The sequence below is a fragment of the Pleurodeles waltl genome, chromosome 1_1 (genome assembly GCF_031143425.1).
Source record: "Pleurodeles waltl isolate 20211129_DDA chromosome 1_1, aPleWal1.hap1.20221129, whole genome shotgun sequence".
In the NCBI taxonomy this organism is placed as follows: Eukaryota; Metazoa; Chordata; class Amphibia; order Caudata; family Salamandridae; genus Pleurodeles; species Pleurodeles waltl.
This window is the reverse complement of record NC_090436.1, coordinates 433,595,143-433,616,484: the sequence shown is the minus strand read 5'-3', so window position 1 is coordinate 433,616,484 and position 21,342 is coordinate 433,595,143. Positions and strand designations below refer to the sequence as shown.

The 21,342-nt window shown below is 41.2% G+C and overlaps 1 protein-coding gene across 1 annotated transcript in view; it reads left to right on the top strand.

Annotated features, from left to right (window-relative positions):
- The window catches only part of MCCC2 (methylcrotonyl-CoA carboxylase subunit 2), a 310,005-nt gene that overhangs the window by 44,443 nt on the left and 244,220 nt on the right, over window positions 1-21,342 (top strand). Inside the window, exons 3-6 of the mRNA XM_069224200.1 lie at window positions 3,216-3,300; window positions 8,670-8,771; window positions 12,514-12,641; window positions 20,631-20,743. Coding sequence (XP_069080301.1) covers window positions 3,216-3,300; window positions 8,670-8,771; window positions 12,514-12,641; window positions 20,631-20,743 — 428 coding nt within the window. The remainder of the gene's footprint in view (window positions 1-3,215; window positions 3,301-8,669; window positions 8,772-12,513; window positions 12,642-20,630; window positions 20,744-21,342) is intronic.

Genomic DNA, 21,342 nt, shown 5'->3' with positions numbered 1-21,342 from the left:
CCTTCATCTGCTTTAACTGTAGCACGTGTTCTGGAGACTAAATCCCCAGTTTACAATTTGACATTTAAATACAGTTGCTATAAACATTAGACATTAAGAAGAAAAAGGCGTGGCTATGACACAGACTGGATGAGAATTTAATGCTTGTTATTAATCCGTTGTAACATGGGTTTCTGGTGCTTGTTCTCCTCTGATACTGGTCTTTCTTTAAAATGAGCATGAGGACTTCTTCCCAGCTATTGATACACCCTGCTCAAAGACCCAAATATACTTAGCAATGTTAGTGAGTGTCTTTGGGTAGTATGGACTCTGGAATTTCCTCCCTTGGGTCTGATACTTTTAGTTATGTGTCATCTTCATGCTCTGTGCTGTTCTCTCAAATACAGGCTCTGCTTTGGGGGGTGGGGGGGTCACCCACACCGAAGCATGTAGTACTGGTCATCAAGGCACATGTTGTTACAATGTAATCGAAACTCACGTGGGGCTTCTTGAAAGGTATATTCTCTGTTATATCCTAAATCTCTCTGGGGGTGAGTGGGAAATACTTGTTTTTTATTTTGTGGAAAAATATGTAACGCTTTGAAAACATAATATAATGAGGTTTGGTTGATTAGATTCTAATTTTGTTGGAAAGTTGTAGATGCTAAGATTAAAATAAAGGAGTTTGTTTGGAAGTGGCACTGACTGGAAACTAATGTCTTAATAAAATAAAGAAAACGCATAGGGTTTTGGTAGATATGTTTGCACATAAAAAATATTGTGCTGCATTTGAGATGTTCAAGTCATTTGCTAAAATAGTTCTGTATTTAGGTAGTGTCGTTGTTTCTCTTTTGAGTGGTAGATTGACCAGGGAACTTATAGTGAAAGGCCTATCTCTGCCTAACCGATTCAAACTTTCAGAAGTAATTCCGCTGGAATTTATTCTGATCGTGTTGAAGGTGTAATGGTGCTGATTGGGGCTCCTGTGTTTTCATTGGGAGGAACAATAAAGAGAAGGCTGGACTTGCAGGTAAATGTGTGGTTATATACAGACCTGGATACAACTCAGAATTACCAGAAAAAAGATCAGAGCCATAACATGTATTTTCTTTATTCAAATATTTAGGTTCATAGGTCCTGATTCTCAAACCGCAATTCGGTATGTTTTGTAACTCTACAAAACGTACTACAAAATGTAAGTTTTGCTTAAACTTTTATGTTCAGGATTTTCCGTATAGATTTTATAAGTAACAGTTGGTGGGAAAAGGGGCAACCTTACTACTAAAGGGGATAGGATTAGGGAGAAGTAAGAGGGGTTTAGGGAAGGTCACAGAGGCAAGACAGCACTACCCACACAAGAGTAAGACAATTCCATTACACTGGGGGATGGAGACATGTAACGTTTGTAGTAAGTTTACACTCAGCGTTTGTGAATAACGAAAGAAGTAAACGTACTACAAAGTCTAAACTTACTCAAAAGTGTAACTTAACTTTGTGAATCAGTCCCTTTGTTTATAATAAGCAGCTGTTTAGAGGAATCGTGACCAATGGACGAAGGGCGAAACCGAGGCCCAAATACATTGAGGATTACATACAGTTACAATATCACCATTGAGGATTACATCGATAGTGTACTGTCTGTCATTTTGTTTAAGGCAGTGGTTCCCAACCTTTTGACTTCTGGGGACCCCCACTTTATCATTAATGGAGCCCAGGGACCCCCACTGAATCATCATTGGAATCCGGGGGACCCCCTCCCCAACTGAGTCATTACTGGAAGCTTGGGCCCTAATTTGTCAATATTTATTAATATTTTTAAATCTTCTAAGCATCCGCGGACCCCCTGAGAAGGCTTCACGGACCCACTGGGGTCACCGGACCACAGGTTGGGAACCACTGGTTTAAGGCATTTCTTTCACTATCGTAAATCCCCGCTCAGGCTTTCAAAGCAGCACCAATGATATTTAAGGTACCAGTTGCATTTAATGTTGTCTGCGACAACGTTTGTGACAGACTTGTAGTACAATGTATACGCTGCATGTTAGTTCCAGGGAATTAAGAACTGTTTTTGCTAGACCTTTTCTGGGCATTATGACTAACCCCTTTGCCTCCGCTGTGGTTTACGTAAATGGAAATCTTCTTATTAACATAGGAAACAAGAGTCTGCTGTGTCCCCTGCTCCAGTAAATCGGGTGTTTCCTCGTCAGTGAGGAACACCCAGACACACTTTGTGAAATGTGCTCAGAGAAACAGAATTCGTGGGATTGACATGGGGCTTGCTGAAGTACACTGTGCAGGAAGCCACACTGGCGGTGCCCATTTTCCTGTTAACTGAATAAAAAAGGTATTGTTTTGTACCACGTCCTGTTCCTTAATTTAAGTGCCAGCTTTTATTTTGCTGCTTTCCTTCTCTGCAGTGTTGCAATGAGGAGGTTAGTGCTTAGATGATGGACGCAGAGCATGCTTAGGTACAAAACAATACCTACTTTTCTCAGCTAGCTGAAAATAAGACAAACGGAAGCACTCAAGTTCCTTACTCGGACTTCCTTAGCAACTCTAACTTTAACTGTCTCTGTCCTCGCTTTGCCCCCAGATGAACAGAAGCACAAGACACAGCTGGTCACCTGGATGTAGAAACAAGCCTAGTAGCGCTGATTATCCTAGTCTTTAATCTCCCCCATCTTTACCTGAACTCCTCGGTGTTCCGGGCCTAAGGCAGTGAGGCCCCCTGGACGTGTGGTAAAGTGGTCCTAGCTCCTAGCTACGATCCGCTCTGCGGGTCCGCTTTGTCTATTGGTACTGTTGAACTGCCCGTCATTGGATCCACCTCCTTTTCCTTCTGGGGAACTTACTGAGGGAAGTCCGAGACAACCGGTGTTGGGTCTTTTGTTTGCTTCCAGTCCTGAGGTTTTCCCCATCAATAGGGACTATTGTGCACTAATGGTCTTAGCGGCCTGTTTTACTGCAATATAAAGGTGACATACCAGTTTGCCTACTCAGTTTCCTTCCGATGATACCTGGAGGAAATTGCACGTGCAAAAAAAACAAAATCCAGGAAGAAGGTCAATTAATGCCATTTTTTTTTTTTTTTTTTTTTTAATCCTGATTTAAAATGTGAGGCAAAATGTAAGGTATTGTAGGGCTCGTTTAGTTCTGAGACAGAATGAAACGTGAATTGCTTTCCTGTTTTACGCTAATTTGATTTGATGTTCATCGTAACCATATTTGACCCACAGGGGGAGGCGGAAAGGCACGCGAGCGACACACATCAAGAGGAAAACTGTTACCCAGGGAACGAATTGATGGGCTCCTAGATCCTGGGTACGTATTCTCTTGGGATCCAATCTTCATAGGACTATGGCAAGGAGACGTCACTCATTCACATGTTATGGTGGTATCATACCTGCAAACTCTTAATTTCAGTAACACACTCACTTTGTGCTCCTTATTTTCTTCAGAGTTGCACACATAGAGCGTAATTGACTTTACGTCAGTTCTCCCCTCCCCATGCTCCTTGCTAGCAGAAAATAGTGCAATAGTGCACCGTGTTGGTCATGATAATACGTTGTTTGTATATAGTGAATAATTGAGAGGTTACATTCGTTTCAAGGATATGAGGAGGAGTGTTTACATTTGCTGATGCATTTAATCGTAGGTTCAGAGCAAGCAATGTCATATTAATTTCTGTTTTGCTAATGTATGTTTACACCGGTTTTGTAGGTTCTCGTGCTGTAAATAATGGAAAGCTATTGCCAATCTCAGTTGAATTGTTCATGCATATCAGGGTTTGGACTGGACTATGGCTTCTGTTTTGACTCTGGTGCTGCTTGATATAGCACATCTCCCTCCTGTAGCCACAGCGCCACCTAGGCAGAGCAAACCATGCGTGGCAATCGGATGCCCTTAAAACAGGTCGTAGGTTAAGACAAATCCGAAAGGGAAATAGTTCTAGAGGCAGATGAAGATGTGTGAAGAGGAGTATCCGGACCCAGCTCCCCAAGGACTCAGTTGAAGGATCAAGAATCAGGAGACTCGATCGGAAGACTTGCAGAAGATTCTTGAATCCAGAGAAAATGCTGAGGAAAAAGCAATGGATCGAAAATGTAAAGCCAGGGGCAAAGAACTGAACAAACAGAGGAGGCAACATGGCAAATTCCAGAATGTAACTGGCTTCCTGAAATAAATAAGCTTTCCCAAACACATTTTCCTTCTAAGGTGTTGCTTGCAAAAGTTTAGGTTGTTAGAGACAAAAGTTGAGTGGATTCATGAATCTGGAAATTTATTATGGCGTTCTGAGGGTACCACAGCACTGAAGCGTGTTGGGGCTTTTGACAAACTAGCATGATGCACTGCTATGTACCTGCTCCAACATGGCAATGTTTATTAGACTTTCTTAAAAGCAGTATGAAGTATGCTCCTAAAGTAGAAAAATGCAATACTGAAGTGACAATTAGCTAATGTTGAAGTAATTGTGTAACTCCTTTTTTCCAGTCTGCCCATTTGACCTCCAACTCTACAGGGGTTTTCCCACGCTCCGGAGGCTGCTAAAAACAGAGTTGTTTGAGAATCCTCTGTACATTCTGCTTTGCACGGCCAGGCTATGTTTTCTGGCCTTCCGGCATCATAAGTTCCATGAGCTTCTCTTTCCTTTCATAAAAGGTATTGTGACTGGGTGTGCTACTGTGGCACAGTCATGGCATGAACGTTTTGTATTCACTAGTGTCATTACATTCCCTTAGATGTACAGGGTTTGCTAATGTAAGGTTTTATAACCACTGCAGGCAAGGTGACCATGCCCCTTTAAGTGATATACCTTACAGGCTCAATATGCGCTTCGTCGAGGTCGGACTTTCCCACCGGAGTGTCAGCATGCAGTGGGCAAACTGCATACCTAAAAATGCTACCTCTGCATGCTACAAAAATGAAAAGAGAAAAGCTTTCCTTCCATACAAATTCAGAAATTGATTTAAAGGGAACACTGTCCACACAGTGCCATTGTGTATCCAGTATTCTGTCCCTTTTTTCTAACCTTTGCTATGTACAACTCTTCTAATTTTTAACAAGTATTAACAATATCTGATTACTGTTGGTTTAAATTTGGTTTGCTGGACAACAACTAAAGATTACCTCAGACAAACACTTCTGTATGTTTTTCATCATTGTTTTGCAGGAATATCAATTTATACTATACCCCCTCTGAGAAATGGTCGGTTTTCACGTTGTACTTAAGCAGAACCGGTTAGAAACCCCCCATTTAGGATTTAAAAGCTTCTTGTACACCGATGCCACTTGGCTTCTACTGAAATTCGTATTCTTTTCGTAAAATGGAGAATTGTCTGAGTGTAATCCAGACAGACTTCCTGAAGTTCAGTAGCAACGAGACGGAAGTCCTGGTAATCTGCAGTGGCAGTACATACTAACCAGACGTGAGCTAGACCGCGCATTGTTTACCTTTGCCATCTCTAGTCCAGAAAGCTAAACATGTTATTGTTCTGTTAGGTCAGGATCTTTCTCTAAGGACTCAAAAACAAAGTGTGTGTTTGGTGGGAGGGATATATTTTTACACAAACAGTCAGCAGCATTTGTGATAATATTCAAAACAAACCAACTGTTAATAATCCTTTTTTTACTATGGACCAGCCAAGGCACATGCCAAAAGCACACACACCCTCAGGATGGCATTCATGTGACTATTTGAACCCTATTCCCTCAGATTCTCTCATGACCAGTGTCCAGGACAGAGTTATCAGGCTTTCTGGACAGCATAAGACCAGAACAAGTAATGTGGAGTTCCTCAATTTCCTCTTGTTGAAGAAGTCCAAATGAATTAGTGTATCAAACTTCCACATCTGGCTGTGTTCCAGCAATTAAAAGATCTGCGATCACCCGTTTTCTAAGAAAACCTTATCTAAGCTGCCAAATTACAGCCCCAAACCTAACACTCCCTGTCTGGAATGGTACCAGATTATTGTTGTCAGAACACATCCGACATAAATATTCCGTCCTAACTATTTCTTACTAAAGTATCATCCGTTGGAGTTTAAAATAGAAAATATACGTCCAGTGGGACTATATTTTTGTAAGCGATATTTATGACACTACATAAAAGCCTGTCATGTGCATTCTTTCTGTTGGTTGCGAATCTCAATATTTTCCTTCCACAAAGATTCTCGGCTCTGTTTTTAACATTTATTTTCGATTATTTGCCACTGATTTGAATGTAGTGTGTGATTGAGTCGTTTCTTCATATATTCCGTACACCAAGACCTTGTGGCTTGAAGTATGTTATACTCAAGCCATGAGCTACGTCTCTCAATCCCATGGATCATTTTCTAACCTAGTGTGTTTGGAAGGAAATGCAATTACAGGTGCGGCGGATGAATAAGGTAGCTGCAATTTGAATCAAGGGCCTGGTTCACAAACATTTTGTGGTAGAGTCAGAAATCTGTGCCTTGTAGTGCTTCACCTATCAAGTGTGTGCAGTTCGGACTATCCTGGTAGATCTAAATGGCTTAAGGAATCCAAATCTAGCTTTGCATTTCTACACCTTTTCCTCCATGTATGCTATTGGTAATTAGAAATGTTCTTTTTTTCGTTTTACTTTTTTCCTCAGGTAGAAAATACCCTAGAAAGTCGATGACTTTTGATAAATATATATATTTTTTTGGAGTAGTTGTACATGGGCTATTTATCAAGCTCGCACTCAGCGGAGTTTGTTGCTGCTGAATAACTTTAAGTGCTTACGAACAGACTACTTAGATATGGTATGCCACTTTAAAAAGTACAGTTTTCAGTGCTCTTTTCGAAGAGCCCAGTGGGCACTTCATTTATTAGAGCTAAATAGAGGCAATCCCATTCTCTGACAGCAGCATTAGAGAAAGCCAGACCGCCAAAGGAAGAGGTTCTAATAGTAGGTACCTCTAGGAAAAATTCAACCTTGGAACGGAAATTAAGTGTAGAGAAATAAACTCTGAATATTTTGGCTAACCGGGAAGGCGATCGTAATGGACAATCTAGTGCACCGTAACCATGGCCTTAGTAAGAATATATTATTTTATGGCCACCATGCAGTGAAGTTTCCTCTAAATAGGCGAGTTACGTTATCTTGACATTCCAACAATAATTGTGCAGCTGCATTTTGGATCAGCTTGAAGTTTCTTAACAGATTTTTTGTGGCGGGCCAATAAAATATAATTGGTGCAGTCTAGGTGTGACTGAACAAAATCAGTGACCACCTGCTTGTGGACGTCTGTGGGTAAAAAATAAGTAGTATACTTTTTCAAAGTTTTCAGAAGCCAAAAGCAGGCCCTAGTTATTCATTAGACTGTGGTGTTTAGGTACAATATGCGTCTAACAAGGCCCACAGATTTTTTTTTTTTCTTCTTTTTTTAAACTATTTATGAGGTAGTGGAGGCGTCACCAATAGATGTATGCCATAAAGATAAGTTTCTCTGTGGTATTTCTTGTCATAGAAACCTATATTTTGTAGCGATTTACTTTTAGAAAACTATAAGTCATCTAGTGTCTTTCAAAGCAGAAATTTTAGCAATAAAATCTTCACTGCCTATAGCAGGATAAAGTTTGAATAACAACTGTATATCACCGACTTGTGGGTAAAACCGGGCTTCCATGTCTGCTAACGCTGACATCAAAGGGGGAACTTAAAGAATAACAAGCATTTGCCACGCAATATGTCTTGCATATTTTGAATAAGTTAATTGTCATCTTTTGACAACAGCACCCACGAGCAAAAACAAAAGCCAAATATGAGTGGAAACTGAGAAAAGCGACTTAACAAAATAAAAGAAAGTTAGTTTAGAAAAATTTAAATTTGCAATTTTGTTTGTCCTGCTGGACACGTTTTTGCCAGTCACAAGCCTTTTGTTTGCTGGGCACTAGAAGTTAAAATGAACAAAACAGTACCTTGATCACGTCGGGAGCAGCGGACTGGTACTAATGAAGTTGAAATTAATTTGTGCTTGATCCCTGCTCCACACAGAGGAACGGAACTGATGCCACGTGTGCTTTGACGAAATACGAGGCTGCAAAGAAGAATGCCAAGCAAACCAACAAATGGTGAGCGGCAGGCGGGATCCAAGCCTTTACTGTACAGAACAGTGTGTCGCATGCGAGACGCATGCACCGGTGTATGCACTTGCAGGCTCGGCCCTAAAAAGGAGAGGAGACAATCTTTTTGTCTCTGAGACACTTTTTTGCATGGTTACGGAGGAGGCAAGTGCTGGATTGGGATCTCCATTCCTGAAAGGCTGGCCTTACGTGTTTGCTGTCTGAGGTCGATAAATTCACAGACTTTGATGTACATTAAGGGCATAGTTTCCTGTGCACTTAGATAAGTTGGTCATTCATCCGATAGAGGTCATTACAATGAGTTCCTTTGAGGTTGTTAATCCTAGCACATTTATTTACTATCCTTTATTAACACAATATAAAATACGCGTCAGTGTGATTATTATTATTATTAATAAACGTACTGATCGAGCGAACCAATGTTGCTGTTTTCAGACACGTTCCTGACTTTTCTTGTATGTGCTTATGTCCGTAGGTTGCTACTAAAGAATAAGAAGATAAAAGTGCACTTTTTATATTTAAATATCGTACATTTTAAACCATGTTTTAAAGTGCCCTGACATTTCAGGATCGTTAACTATGTCTTAACTTCTTATTCTCAGTTCGCCTTTTCTGGAGTTCTCACAGTTTGCAGGTTACCAGTTATATGGTGATGAAGAAGTCCCTGCCGGAGGCATTATCACAGGAATTGGTCGTGTGTCAGGGTAAAAGTGACATTTGTTTTTCCTTTGTGTGACTAGATCCTGTGTATTTATTTTGATTCACATATATATAGATTTCTCTTGGCGCTTAGCGTCCCCTGTGCAATTCCTAATGACTATTTAAGCATATTATTTGATGAGGTTTTCAAAGAGATGAAAAAGGAAACAGAGGTTTGTTGATTATAGACTAACATTTCTCCAGTTTATATTGACTTGTATTGTGTGCAAGGACGTTCATCTCCATGGCTGTAGGAGGCAAGGCAGAGACTGCCAATTACAAGGCCTGCGCTCACACTTGAGTCTAATCAAACTTTCCAATATAAGTCAACTAGAGAGAATTTTTTTAGGCCCGTAAAACATTGCTAATGTTTCCCTAAAACTGGACTTTGTAATGCAGGTTTATTCCATAGATCACCTCACTGAGCCGCAATTCAATCCTCAGCATAAAGAGTGGGGGTTTGTTACTTTAGAATGTCTTTTTAATTAAAATATTTTATGGAGAAAGTCATCAAAAACGGATTGTGAACACACTATCCTATTCCTCTTCTCTTCTGCCTGTAACGCCCCCCTTTCCACAACCATGTAAAGTTGACATCAAAAATAAAAACTCAATTTTAAGGCCATCTCTGACACTTTCCAGTTAACTATCGTACAAACACGTTGTTCTAAATTATTTTTATGAACTTTTTAAAAAGTGCCTTGAAATTCAGGAACATCTCGGTTGCCCGACCTTTAAGAGCAATCATTTTTAAATTGGAATCTCAAACATCGAGCATACTTTTTAGCAAATACATTGCAATTATTATTTTGATTGCAAAAAAGGGCCAATCTAGCAGAGGGCTGCCAGGTTTTTCTGTTATCTCTGGGATTCGTAAGAGAAGCCAGACTAATAAAAGTACGTTGGGCTTAGTCCTCCAACCAGTCTTCTTGTGTTTTAACAACAACGAAAGATGTGCACTTTTGGATCAGTTATTTTTTGTTTGAAATGAATTTGTTTGGAAATATTTTAATCCCATAGACTACATGCACTTATTATGTACTAATCGTTTTCCTTCCTTCTTGACTTTGTCCATACTTTCTATTCCTGAGAGTGTCTTGTTCCAGTTCGCAACCATGATGATGTTGGCGTGGCCAACGTAATGTAGGAAGGTATGGAAAGACAGGTGCCTTGTAACCCCTCTTCAAAATCTCTGCACCATGAACTATTTACCCTGACAGTTCCTGGGTGGTTGAGAAATGCACCCTGGCTTGCACCATGATGGCCATTTTCTTTAGCATAAAACATAGTGTAGATTATTGGCCTCTGCCTCTCTTGATTCATTCTGTTTCAGATCATGCAAGTTGGCCTTTTGTAGCAGAATAACATCTATATGTGAGGTTTCACTGGGATTTGGCGACTCTGCTCCTCTTAGTAAGATTATTTTCCTAACCCACATTACAAAAAAGTATTTATGATATGTGGTTTGACTTTGCTAAGTAGCCCTTTGCTCTTTTAAGCCAGTCTTCAAGCCTTCCTGTTTGCCATCGGTTTACATCCGTGAATGCCTACAAGCAGGCATCACATCTGAAAATATCACATATATTTGTTGCCGTCTATAAACAACATGACTTCAAACACTTAATCACATTGTTAAACACCATTGTCGCCTCTGGGATATTCCCATTATTGCAATCACCGCACCTCATCCTGGCAATGGCTGTTTAACACATAGAGTACTGTAATGGAGTCTGTGGGGTTATATTCCTGAGAAAACAATGAACAAGCTCCAAAGAGGGTGAGGCTTTTTGTCCAGCCATAAGTGATCACATCTCTCTTACACTGATGTTATTAATTGTGCTGCTGGTTTTGATTAGAGATGAATTGGAAAACCTCTGTGTTGACCACAAGACCTTACAAAGCGCACTAAGGTGCTTCTCTAAATGGGTGCTCCCATTCCACCTAGCGAGAATTCTAATGTTGGCTTCTCTGTAGTGTCTCTGTAATACTGTTGATATTCGAAGGAGACTGGACTCTCAAGACTCAAGTTCTCATTACGAGTCTGGCAGTCCTGGGACTGCCAGAATCGGTGTGGTCGTCGGACCGCCGCCAAACCAATGGTCTGGCCTCCACATTATGACCCTGGCAGATCTTCCACGGTCTGACTTCCGGCACCACCAGGTTGCCGCCAGTCGACTGCCTGGCGGTGCCGGCGGTCTTAATCTGCCAGGGCAGCGCTGCAAGCAGCGTTGACCTGGGGGTTACGACTCCTCTCTCTGACGGCTTTTGCATGCCAGTTGCACTGCCATGCAAAGGCTGGTGGAGGCGGGGGGCAGTGCAGGGGCCCCCATGGACAGCCCCATCACTCTTTTCACTGCCCAAATAACGGGCTGTGAAAAGCGATACGGGTGCTGTTGAACCTGATGCACTACAACATTTCCGCTTGCTCAGTTACGAGCCGGCGTTAATGTTTTGGTGAGTTTCCTGCTGGGCCAGCAGGCGGAAACGCTGTTTCTGTCCGCTGGCTCAGCGGGAAACTCATAATAGGGCCAGTGGGTGAAAAATCAGAGTGGTGGTTTTCCGACCCAAAGAGTTTGACGCATCCATTTGGTTGCACTAGCACTGTGCAAAAAATTGTAAATAAACCAAAAAAAATTCTTTCCTTTCTTAGTTTCAAGGTGGGCCAATCAGAGAGAAGTAGAGCTCCTAATAAACATATTTTTGCAAAGTAACCTATTTTACACATTCTACATTCTATTTGTAAGGAGTACTACTTACAAAAAAACAGAAATTAAATTGCGCACCACTATTTTCTATATTGTGAGAGTGAAGTGTTCTGCTGAGTATCTAAACAACCTGTTTGAAACTTGTCGAACAAAAGACAAAGCTGGAAAACTTGGTTTGGTTGTTTTAAAAATGTTCAGCAGAGCATGATAATCTACATAACATGATCGCAATGCCCCCCATCTTGTCAGTCTCTTTTAATATGAGAGTAACTAATGGAACTGCAGATTTACGAGTTCTTCTATTGGCTTGTTCAGCTCTCCTCTTGAAGTTTCACCCACATTGGGAGCAGACATTACCTGTATAGATATTGCTGTGACTCTTGCTCTTTCACTATTGTCTTTAAGTTAATAAAGTATGTTGGTGATAAGTCATTGTGTGACACAATAAAATATTTTAACATTTTAAGTTCCGTTTTAATAGGCAAATTATCTAGTGTTAATTTAGCTAATCTTCTGAGCGCCTTCCTCTCTCCCCTAACCTGACTTCCTCTCGTCATCCTAATCGTGTTCCTTTTTACTTCCCTGTCATTTCCCACTTCTCTCTCCATTTCCTCCCCTTCCACGGATGTCTGTTTCCTTCCCCTCCATGGAGGTCTGTTTCCTTCCCCTCCATGGAGGTCTGTTTCCTTCCCCTCCATGGAGGTCTGTTTCCTTCCCCTCCATGGAGGTCTGTTTCCTTCCCCTCCATGGAGGTCTGTTTCCTTCCCCTCCATGGAGGTCTGTTTCCTTCCCCTCCACGGATGTCTGTTTCCTTCCCCTCCATGGAGGTCTGCTACCTTCCCCTCCACGGATGTCTGTTTCCTTCCCCTCCATGGAGGTCTGCTACCTTCCCGTTCCCTCTTATCCTTCTCCCTTATGTATCTCTTTGTCTTTTGTCCGTCTTAAACAATTTATCATCTGGGATTACGATGGACAACTTTGATCATTTTGTGTTGTGGTTTTGTTCCCAACCCATCATTAACCACAAAAATCTGTTTTTCAGCGTTGAATGTCTAATTGTTGCAAACGATGCAACTGTAAAAGGTGGCGCCTACTACCCAATTACAGTCAAAAAGCATCTCCGCGCACAGGAAATCGCCATGCAGAACCACCTTCCGTGTATATACCTTGGTGAGTGACAAGAGATTAACATTGTACTAAACTTGAGCGTAATCAACTGCTTACAATTTTTAAGTGGAGAAAAGTTCATTATTTCTTGTAAATGACATTCTGCATGCTTCGAGATAAACAGAAACAAAATGACCTGGTAATACATAAGCTCAAGATAACTGTTACAACTAACTATAGAAATATTTTGGCATTTTTCTCAACCAGTTGGATCCCTTGTGCGCATCAAAGTGGGTGGCAGAGGATTTAAGAGAAAAGTGGAACATCCTTCCAGAAGAGTTTGTCTCAGTTCCGTCCGTGTAAAGGATTTTTTTCTTCATTAGATACTGGCTCCAGCTCTGCTGTACAGTCTGATCCAGTCATGCCAATGAGTACTTTGGCTTCGTTGCATCGAGGCATCATGCTCTTTCTCCCTATTGTATTCCATGGTTGGAAATCGTCCCATAAAAGGACAGAAGTGGCTGGGGCATACTCATTTTATTCATAGTTTTACAGCCATTTACTAATAGTCAGTCTCAGCCAGAGAAGAGAGGACAGTAGCCACAGGCCAGAGAAAGGGGCAAAGCCAAGAAGTTGGAGGGGGTTATTCGATTGTCGAGCGTAGTGTTTAAACTTTTTCTTAAAGTACTATTGCAAATTTTAGGGATACCATCCAATCTCCAGACATATGTAAGGAGCTGTAGATTAAGATTACTCAAGTTACTTGGGTACCATTTCCTAATTTGCATATGGGCCATGTTCTGAACAATAGTATGGATGCCCACAAGATTTTTTTTTTTTTTTTTTTAGCATTGCAAACAATTTCTTGTTTTTCCCAGGTATTTTTCACGTACACTGCATTTCTATGCTTTGTTTTTAATTGTTTTGAATTTTGTATAAAACATATGTATCCATTTACAATATCCTTTTTTATTGCAGGCCAAAATAAGTTAAACATTTTTTTACAAAAGATTAAATATTCTGTGTAGGTGAAATGGCAGTAATATAAACAGTTTTTTTTAACATGCAATCTGTTTAAAACATGGCAGCAAATAATGTAAAATCCAGAAAGATCTATTAGTTACCATTTCAGTAATCCATTGCAGGGGAGTAAAACCAGCATGCAAACACTCTGTTGGAGGGTGTAGGAAAGTGGAGTATCATGTGGTGTGGGGGTTAGTCCTCACCATGTAATACTCCCACAATACCCCAAAGAAGACCTTTTGAGTCACAATAATAAATCCTTAGCTCACTCCTGGTAGTGTGGCAGAAAGCAGCCATGCTTTACTAGAGGAATGTGTGTTAAGCAATTCAAAGCACCAAAATGCACGATAAGTAATTGACACGACTCGAAAGAAATCCAATAGCAATTTATAACAAGCATTTGCAATGGAAAAGGTCTCACATTTTTCGAAAAAGTTGTCATCTTTTGACAACAATGCCCATGAGCAAAAGGCAGCGGCAGGCGGGCTCCAAGCCCTTTACTGAAAACAACAGCGTCTTGCATACGAGAGGCACGCACGTGCACTCGCAGGCTCGACCCTAAAAATGGAGCTTATTTTAATTTGAAATTAGACACCAAAATTAACGGAACTGCATCAACACAGCCGGAGTAATTGATTTTAAAAGCAAAATTAAATCACAGCGAAAATGGCATTTAAATGTTACATTGATGCCAATGGAGAAAAAACACAATTGACAAAAGACCACTTAGAGGTCGAGATACATGGAACCCTTGCAGGGGTAAGTTTTTCGGGTCCTATGACCAGGCCACAACAGTCAGTTCAGTTTTACCTGGCCCGTGGCTTCTAAGAGTTGTCCTGGCTGTCCATGGTGCAGAGCGGGACTCGCACTGGTTCTGATGTTACCGCTTACACCACGATGCAAGACACAAAACTCAGCTGGGGCTAGGTTGACGATGTCAGAAGCAGGCTGCACGGTGTTGACTGTAGATGCAGTGTCTTGTGAGTGGGTCAGTTCCTGGACTGGCAACTAACAAGCCTTGGCAGCGGTAAAGGTGACAAAAAGCTTTGGGAACGTCAAAGGGTCTGGGAGAGTGACATGGTGGCCTGAAACTTCTGGCTTTAACAGGGATATCTCTGGTCGGAAGTGCCGAGTTTGAGCCAAAGCCAAGGATCGTTCATGTAGTTCCCAGTTTGTTGCATCAGGGAAAGAGTATTCCTCTTCTGCTTTGTTGCAGTGGGCAAAGTCTGGTTGTCGGTGACACAGGGTTCCACTTGGTCCTTCTTCAAAGTCAGTTGTTCAGATCAGAGGTTCTGGTGTCAGGGGTGTCCCTTAAATCCTGGATTTAGGGCATTTACTGGTGTGGAGGATAGTGGCCAAAGGGCAGCTATCTCCCACCCCTGAGGTGACCACATCTCCTGGGTGGGTCTCCTTTTGCTACCCAGAGTCCTCTATTCTGCCACTCCTAAGATGGCAGAAATAAACATTTAGTGCACATACCGGGCTGCTCACTCTAGAGGTGTGGTCAGCCTGCTTGGGGTGTGTACTACCCTGCATATCTAATTTCCTGCCTGACCTCGGGCAAATATGCCTGGGAGGAAAGGGAGGGGAGTTTCCTCATTTGGGGGGGATAGCACAAATAGGTGTCGGAGGCAGTGAACCTTTGAATCTCACCTTCCTGAAGTGCCTATTTACTATTCCGGCTGGGGAGCAGGAAGTGTGACCTCCTTCCTGCTTAGCCTTTGTCTCTGACTTCTGGGAGTGTCCACACTACCTGGCAGTAGGTCAGAACCCAGTCTTGGCGGCAGCAGGTGTGGGAAAGAGTGGACTGACTGGCCAGAGCACAAAGAAGTTGGGTCAAACAGGTGGGTAAACCTCAAGGTGCCACCTGGGTACATGCCAGCCGTCCCTCGACACCATATCCATGTCAGGGGAGAGAAGGCATATTATTTGACACCAAACTCAACATACCTAGTTGGTACCTTAATGGCGCTAGCAACCCAGGGCTGCTCGGGAGCAAGTACTGTGTTATCCTATGGATCCCCTATCACTTATATTGTATATTAAATGGAAAAGACACTAAAGAGACATATAGCTTGTGCTTAATTCCTGTACCTTAAGTGTAACACACCCTTTCTTCTGGGCTGCAGAGGCCTTCCTTAGGGGAATCTGACTTGTTTGCAAGACAGTGCACTGGACTGTGCCACTCGTGGTGAGGGCACACTCAAACCCGAGGAGTATGCACTGCTCTGCACCGGACTGTGCCACTCATGTTGAAGGCCCAGTCAAAGTCAAGCAGTTTTCACTGCTCCTGCAGGGTGTAATGGCAGTCCTGCTATGAGTCATTTGTTTGGGTCGCCCATGGTGGCACAAACTCGTGCTCTACCCCTGGAGACCCCTGTACCATCTATGCCCTGGGTACCCAGAGTACCATTTACCATTTTTAAGGGGACTTGGTAATGTTCTAATTGGCCAAGACCTTACCCCTTTACAAGTCGACAAATCAGTTTTAGGAGAGAGCATGAGCACTGGGGCTTGTCCACAGGCTGAAGTGCACTAACAGAGATAACCATCAGCACTGGGGGCAAAAGGTGAGGGTTTACCATACATAGAGGTGCACTTTCCTACCCAGGGGCTCCCCAGCCCTTCAGAGAAGGACATTCAGTCCAAGGCTAATGAATAGCTGTGAGATATGGGAAGAGTCAGGGGTCCCTGTTCATATTCTGTAGTGGGGCCCTATTATTTTTCATTACACCACTGGACAAGTGATGCTTGTTTATGGAGCTTCCCGTCCTTTTATGTGATCCTGTCAACTTCAGTGCATCTCTATTTGCGTTGCTCCAGTTGTCTCCTAGAAGCCACAGCTCTGCCTTGAATATTTCCTTTTAAATTGACTGTCTAACTCCCTAATGTGGCACACAAATCACTGCATTCAAAAACTCTTAAATGTATACACTCTTAACTTAGATTATAACCTTTAATCCAACCCAAAATTAATTCATTTCAGGAACAAATATTCCTAGGTGTTATGCATTACATGATGCCACTTACTTTGGGTGCACTAACCTACTAACACTTTTTGCTATTAGGTCTAACTCTAGCATTTTCACTCTGCTTTCTTAGGCTAATGAATTGGGCTTCCAGGAGTAGGGCACTACCAACAGAAACTGTTCAGTGCCTCATCAGGGGGACTAAGTGCTATAAAGCATCAACTATGATACATTGCGGAGTCGGAATCCACCTATGGGTATGAGACTTGAAAAGGCAATAAGTCATTTTTAATCTCTGGAAACATTCCAATGATACTTTAGGTCGGATTATCCTTGGAGCAGGCATGACCAAATGTCTGTCCTACGTCTTTATGTGAAAGAGTGCTTCTTTTTTTTTTTTTTTTTTTTTTTTAGGAAGAACATTATATATTTGGGGATTTTTCAGGTATTGTAATGTATTCTGCTCAATCACATACCCATGGTATGGGGCTGGAGTTTTCAGTCATATTTTTCTGTGAAAGTGTAGTGTGAGAATCTTGAGAAACATTTGCTGCTGGTGGCTGGGAGAGTGTCTAGCTTTTAAAGGCCATTGGGCAGCGGGCCAGTTTCCAAAGGAAAGCATTTCCATTTTAGGAAAGTTGTTCTTACGGGGAGTGCTTAGTTTTAGCTCAAGGGACTTCAGTGAGCTCTTGAAATGACTAAAAGAGGACCTCGACTTTGGTATTCTGAAGGTATGTTTATAAAAGATAACCTCTAGTATTGCAGGGAAGTAGATTTTATTTCATCAGGTCTTTCTTTTCGTGACAGCCTTAGCCTTTCTAGACAGCCAGGTGTTGTCCAACAGAATAGTGCATGTCTTCTGGAATTTGATGGCTTGTGGTTCTATTTTAATAGCAAGTAAAATTTGGTAACACTTTATAGAGATCAATGAAATTGTTATATACAGATGTTTCCTATTCAGTAAGGCCAATTGCATAATTGTTTTTACTCAATAACTGGAAGTAAATATATCTCACATTAATGTACAAAGACCTTTTTGGCTTCGTCGCACTATGTACACAGCAAATCAATTGAGTCTCATTCATAACTGTGAATATATTGTGAACTTCTAAAGGCACAAGCTGGCTGTTAGCCCTTCTCATATACTTCACCTTACCCTGTAGATACCACAAAATACTTTTCTTAAACAAGACTTGGAATTTTGTAAAACCGTGACTGGCTGGCTTCAGTTCCAAAGCACAAGAGACCTGAACTGAAGGCCAAATGGAATCACAAAAAACTGAGAAGAAGGTAGCATGACCTTTTGCCAGAAATAAACCTCCAGTGACCATAATTCACCACAGTAGTTACTACATGGGGGATCCATTCTGCCATTTGAGTTAATTGTCCTCACTCAAAAGGTCATCCTTTCTGGATTTATGCATCATGATTACTGTGGGTGGTCTCATTCATGGTGGTATCTTACCCATCATGAGACCCTTTGTTAATTTTTAGAGGCAATGAAGCTAGTAAGGTCTTGTAGCCATGTAAATCTCAGAAGGTGTGACATTGCTACCTAAGAACTTGGATGTATTCCATAACTATCTGCTCACATACCATTGCGATCTTAACTGAAGGGCATAATGGCAGTGTTGATCTTAGGTCTGTTCTCTTTAGTCAAGAAGGCTATAGTCTTCCAAGAAAACAGATGTAGAAGCTGCCAGACCTGATCAAGTAGTTGACCTGAATCTCCATGGCTAGAAGGCTGTCCGATGACACAACTCTGATTTTTGACCCCTCAACTTACGAGATATATGTGTCACAGAGAAACCAGTGGTTATGGTATTCACTCGTGTTTTTATGATGCTGGAGAACTCATTAGCAATAGCCTTGGTGGCATTTAATGCAGGTGTACGACTATGGCCTTATACCGCATGCCTTTACCATTTTTTTAACACAAACATTATTGCATTTTCAATTGACTCTGCACTTAAAGATACATATCTTACAGAGTAATGCAAGTAACCAACAAATGAAATCGCTTTAAGCCATAAGAAGTGTACTAAAAGTATACACGAGGTTGAACGCTTATGCTCAACCTAAAAATAACCTTACCACCCTGTAGTCCTACCCACACTTAAATCCTAAAAATACATTTAGCATCCTATAGCCTTACTCACCCCTAAACCTTAAATGTATTTCTCTTTTCATTTTCCTCTTCCTCTGTTCCATTCTCTATCCCTCCATTCCCCTCTTTTTCCTCTTTTTCTCCTTCTCCATTTTTCTTTCTCTCTCTTTTGCTCTTTCTCTCTCCTTCGCTGAAAGGAACTGCTACTTTTTATTGACATAAATGTGAAAAATTAGCCTTAGGCTTACAGTAAGAATTAAAACTACTAGTCTCATTTGCCAGTCATTTAGGTAGACAAAGATGAATTTCTAGCTTTAATTTATGGTAGGATGATGTCTGTTTAAAATGTTTAGCAAAATCATTGCCCAAAGTCTTAATTGGACTTTTGTTAAATGTTTTAAAGTGAGTGATGAGAATTTGCTGGGGGGGTGTTGCTTTGGTCATAAAGTGTACTTTAATGACCTAAAAAAAGAAGCTGGCCAAAGCTAGCGGTCTTTCTCCTTTGTGAATAGTTTGCCATCTTTAGCTAACAAAAATGTTTCAAATAGAATGCATGGTCTTTGAGTTGGCACCCAAGCTTTACATTTCTACTCATGAATACTGCTGAATTAAATGGGAAGGTTACCACAGTACTTGTGAATGTTACAGGCTCTGTGGCATCTCCAGTGAAAATGTATCTTCTTGTTCTGTGTCTGCCCATGGTTGTCTATGGCTTGCATAGACCTAAAAGAAATTTGTGTTTGAATCACATTTTGTATTCAAACAAGGATGGCCTACACCTCTGTTTTAGTGGGGAGTCATGCCAGGTATCTGCCAAAGAAACTGCATTTGTGAAGTGTGTGGAGGCCACTTCCAATAATGTGGGTGTCAGTTGATTTCTCTGCTGGTGCAGTGACGTGTGTGTATCCACTCTCCACCAAGTAAGATGAATAGTCACAAATGTATCTGGGTTGTGTCTTAAAAGCTTGTTAGTTTTAACACTAGAGAATACCACAGTGATCCATGCTGATGTCCTGGGAAAACCCTGTCCGTCCCTTGTAGTTACATTGGAACGGTGCAGCCTGTTACACAAAGGTAGAAGAACATATGGAGAAAGTGAAAAAACTTTTTATATAACTCTCGATGTATGCCTTTTGATAGCTTACAAAGCTCCATTTGTGATTACGTGTTCCATCAACTTCAAAAAGACATAGCAGGCATTGGTATTGTTCTAGTTGTCCTTCATCATTTTAATGCAGGGATATATGGATCAGCACCTCGTCTGGGGTAAAATATGCTATATAAATACCATACCAAACCATGAGTGCATGGAATTTGGTTGATCTGGAGGTGCAATCACAGGTCACATGGCTGCCTGTTAACACTTCTCATATGCCCCACCTTTCACTTTAGGTAAAACACCTTTTGTGAACATGGCGCATATTTGCGTAGGGCCCTGGCTTCAGGTACTCAAGCGCAAGAAATCTGAACTGAGATCAAAAGGGGTCACGAAAATTAAAATTTGTAGTGGTACAGTAGAATGTATAGTAGAATGTTATGACTTCTATCTCTGAACAAATGTTTGTTTATTACTTGCAAATGTACTCTAACCAACAAGCATCTTCCTTTAATTACATATGATAAACATATAATTTTTGTGTATTTCTGCATATGATTATCACACACACCCAGACTTCTGGAACCTAGACTTGTAGACTTTATTTAAAAGAGAATGTGAAGGCCATACCTATATTTGATGAATTGTTTTTGGTCTCTGGGTGCATGTGTGATTTTCAAGTGATATAGTGTGGCTGGCTTTCTTTTTATGGAGGGTTTCAGCAAATGTGTCCATTTCATAGAGATTTATTGGGACTGTATGACCGGGAATGTTGCTAACTGGTCACAAATATTTCCCTTTAATTGAGAGAGGTTTGAAATATCTGAGTTTGCATTCTATATTTTCTCTTATTGTAGTTGATTCTGGTGGTGCAAACCTCCCAAGGCAAGCAGAAGTATTTCCTGACAGAGATCATTTTGGTCGTATATTCTACAACCAGGCCTGTATGTCTTCAAAGGGGATCTTTCAGGTGAGTCACAAGACACTTAATACCTGACGATTTGCTGTATGCCTGCTTTTATTAATGTGGCTTTACAGATCGAGTTTTAAAAGTGAATACAGTGTGAGACAACACTGTATTTATAACTCGAGTGCACAATTGTACCAGGGCAGAATGACTCTTGCCACCTTTCAGGACTTTTTTAAGCTTCTATAATGGGAAAAAAAAGCCTGTTGATCGGGAAACTATGCCTCCAGGTTAGAGTATGGGCCACTTAAATGTTATTATCCATAACTAGATGTTGGCATAAGTTGGTTGTTCGGATTGTGTGCATGTGGAGAACCCCTCATCTCATTTGACACTTGTTCCCATTATGCCGTATTCATAATACTTTACTGTGGCACGAAAGATGTGGTCATCAGTAGCTTGAGGAAGACGTCTGGATTTACTAAAACTAGGTATATATTGGGAAAGGTCACATAATATAGATCCAGTTCTTCAAAGAAGTGTAATGCTGTGGAGGTAGAGTTCACTTATGTCTCTGTTATGTTCCGGGGATCCCTAGTAGTCTGCAAAGCTTCTTTAGGGGGGTCCGCGACTGATTAGAAAATTAAATAATAATTAACAGA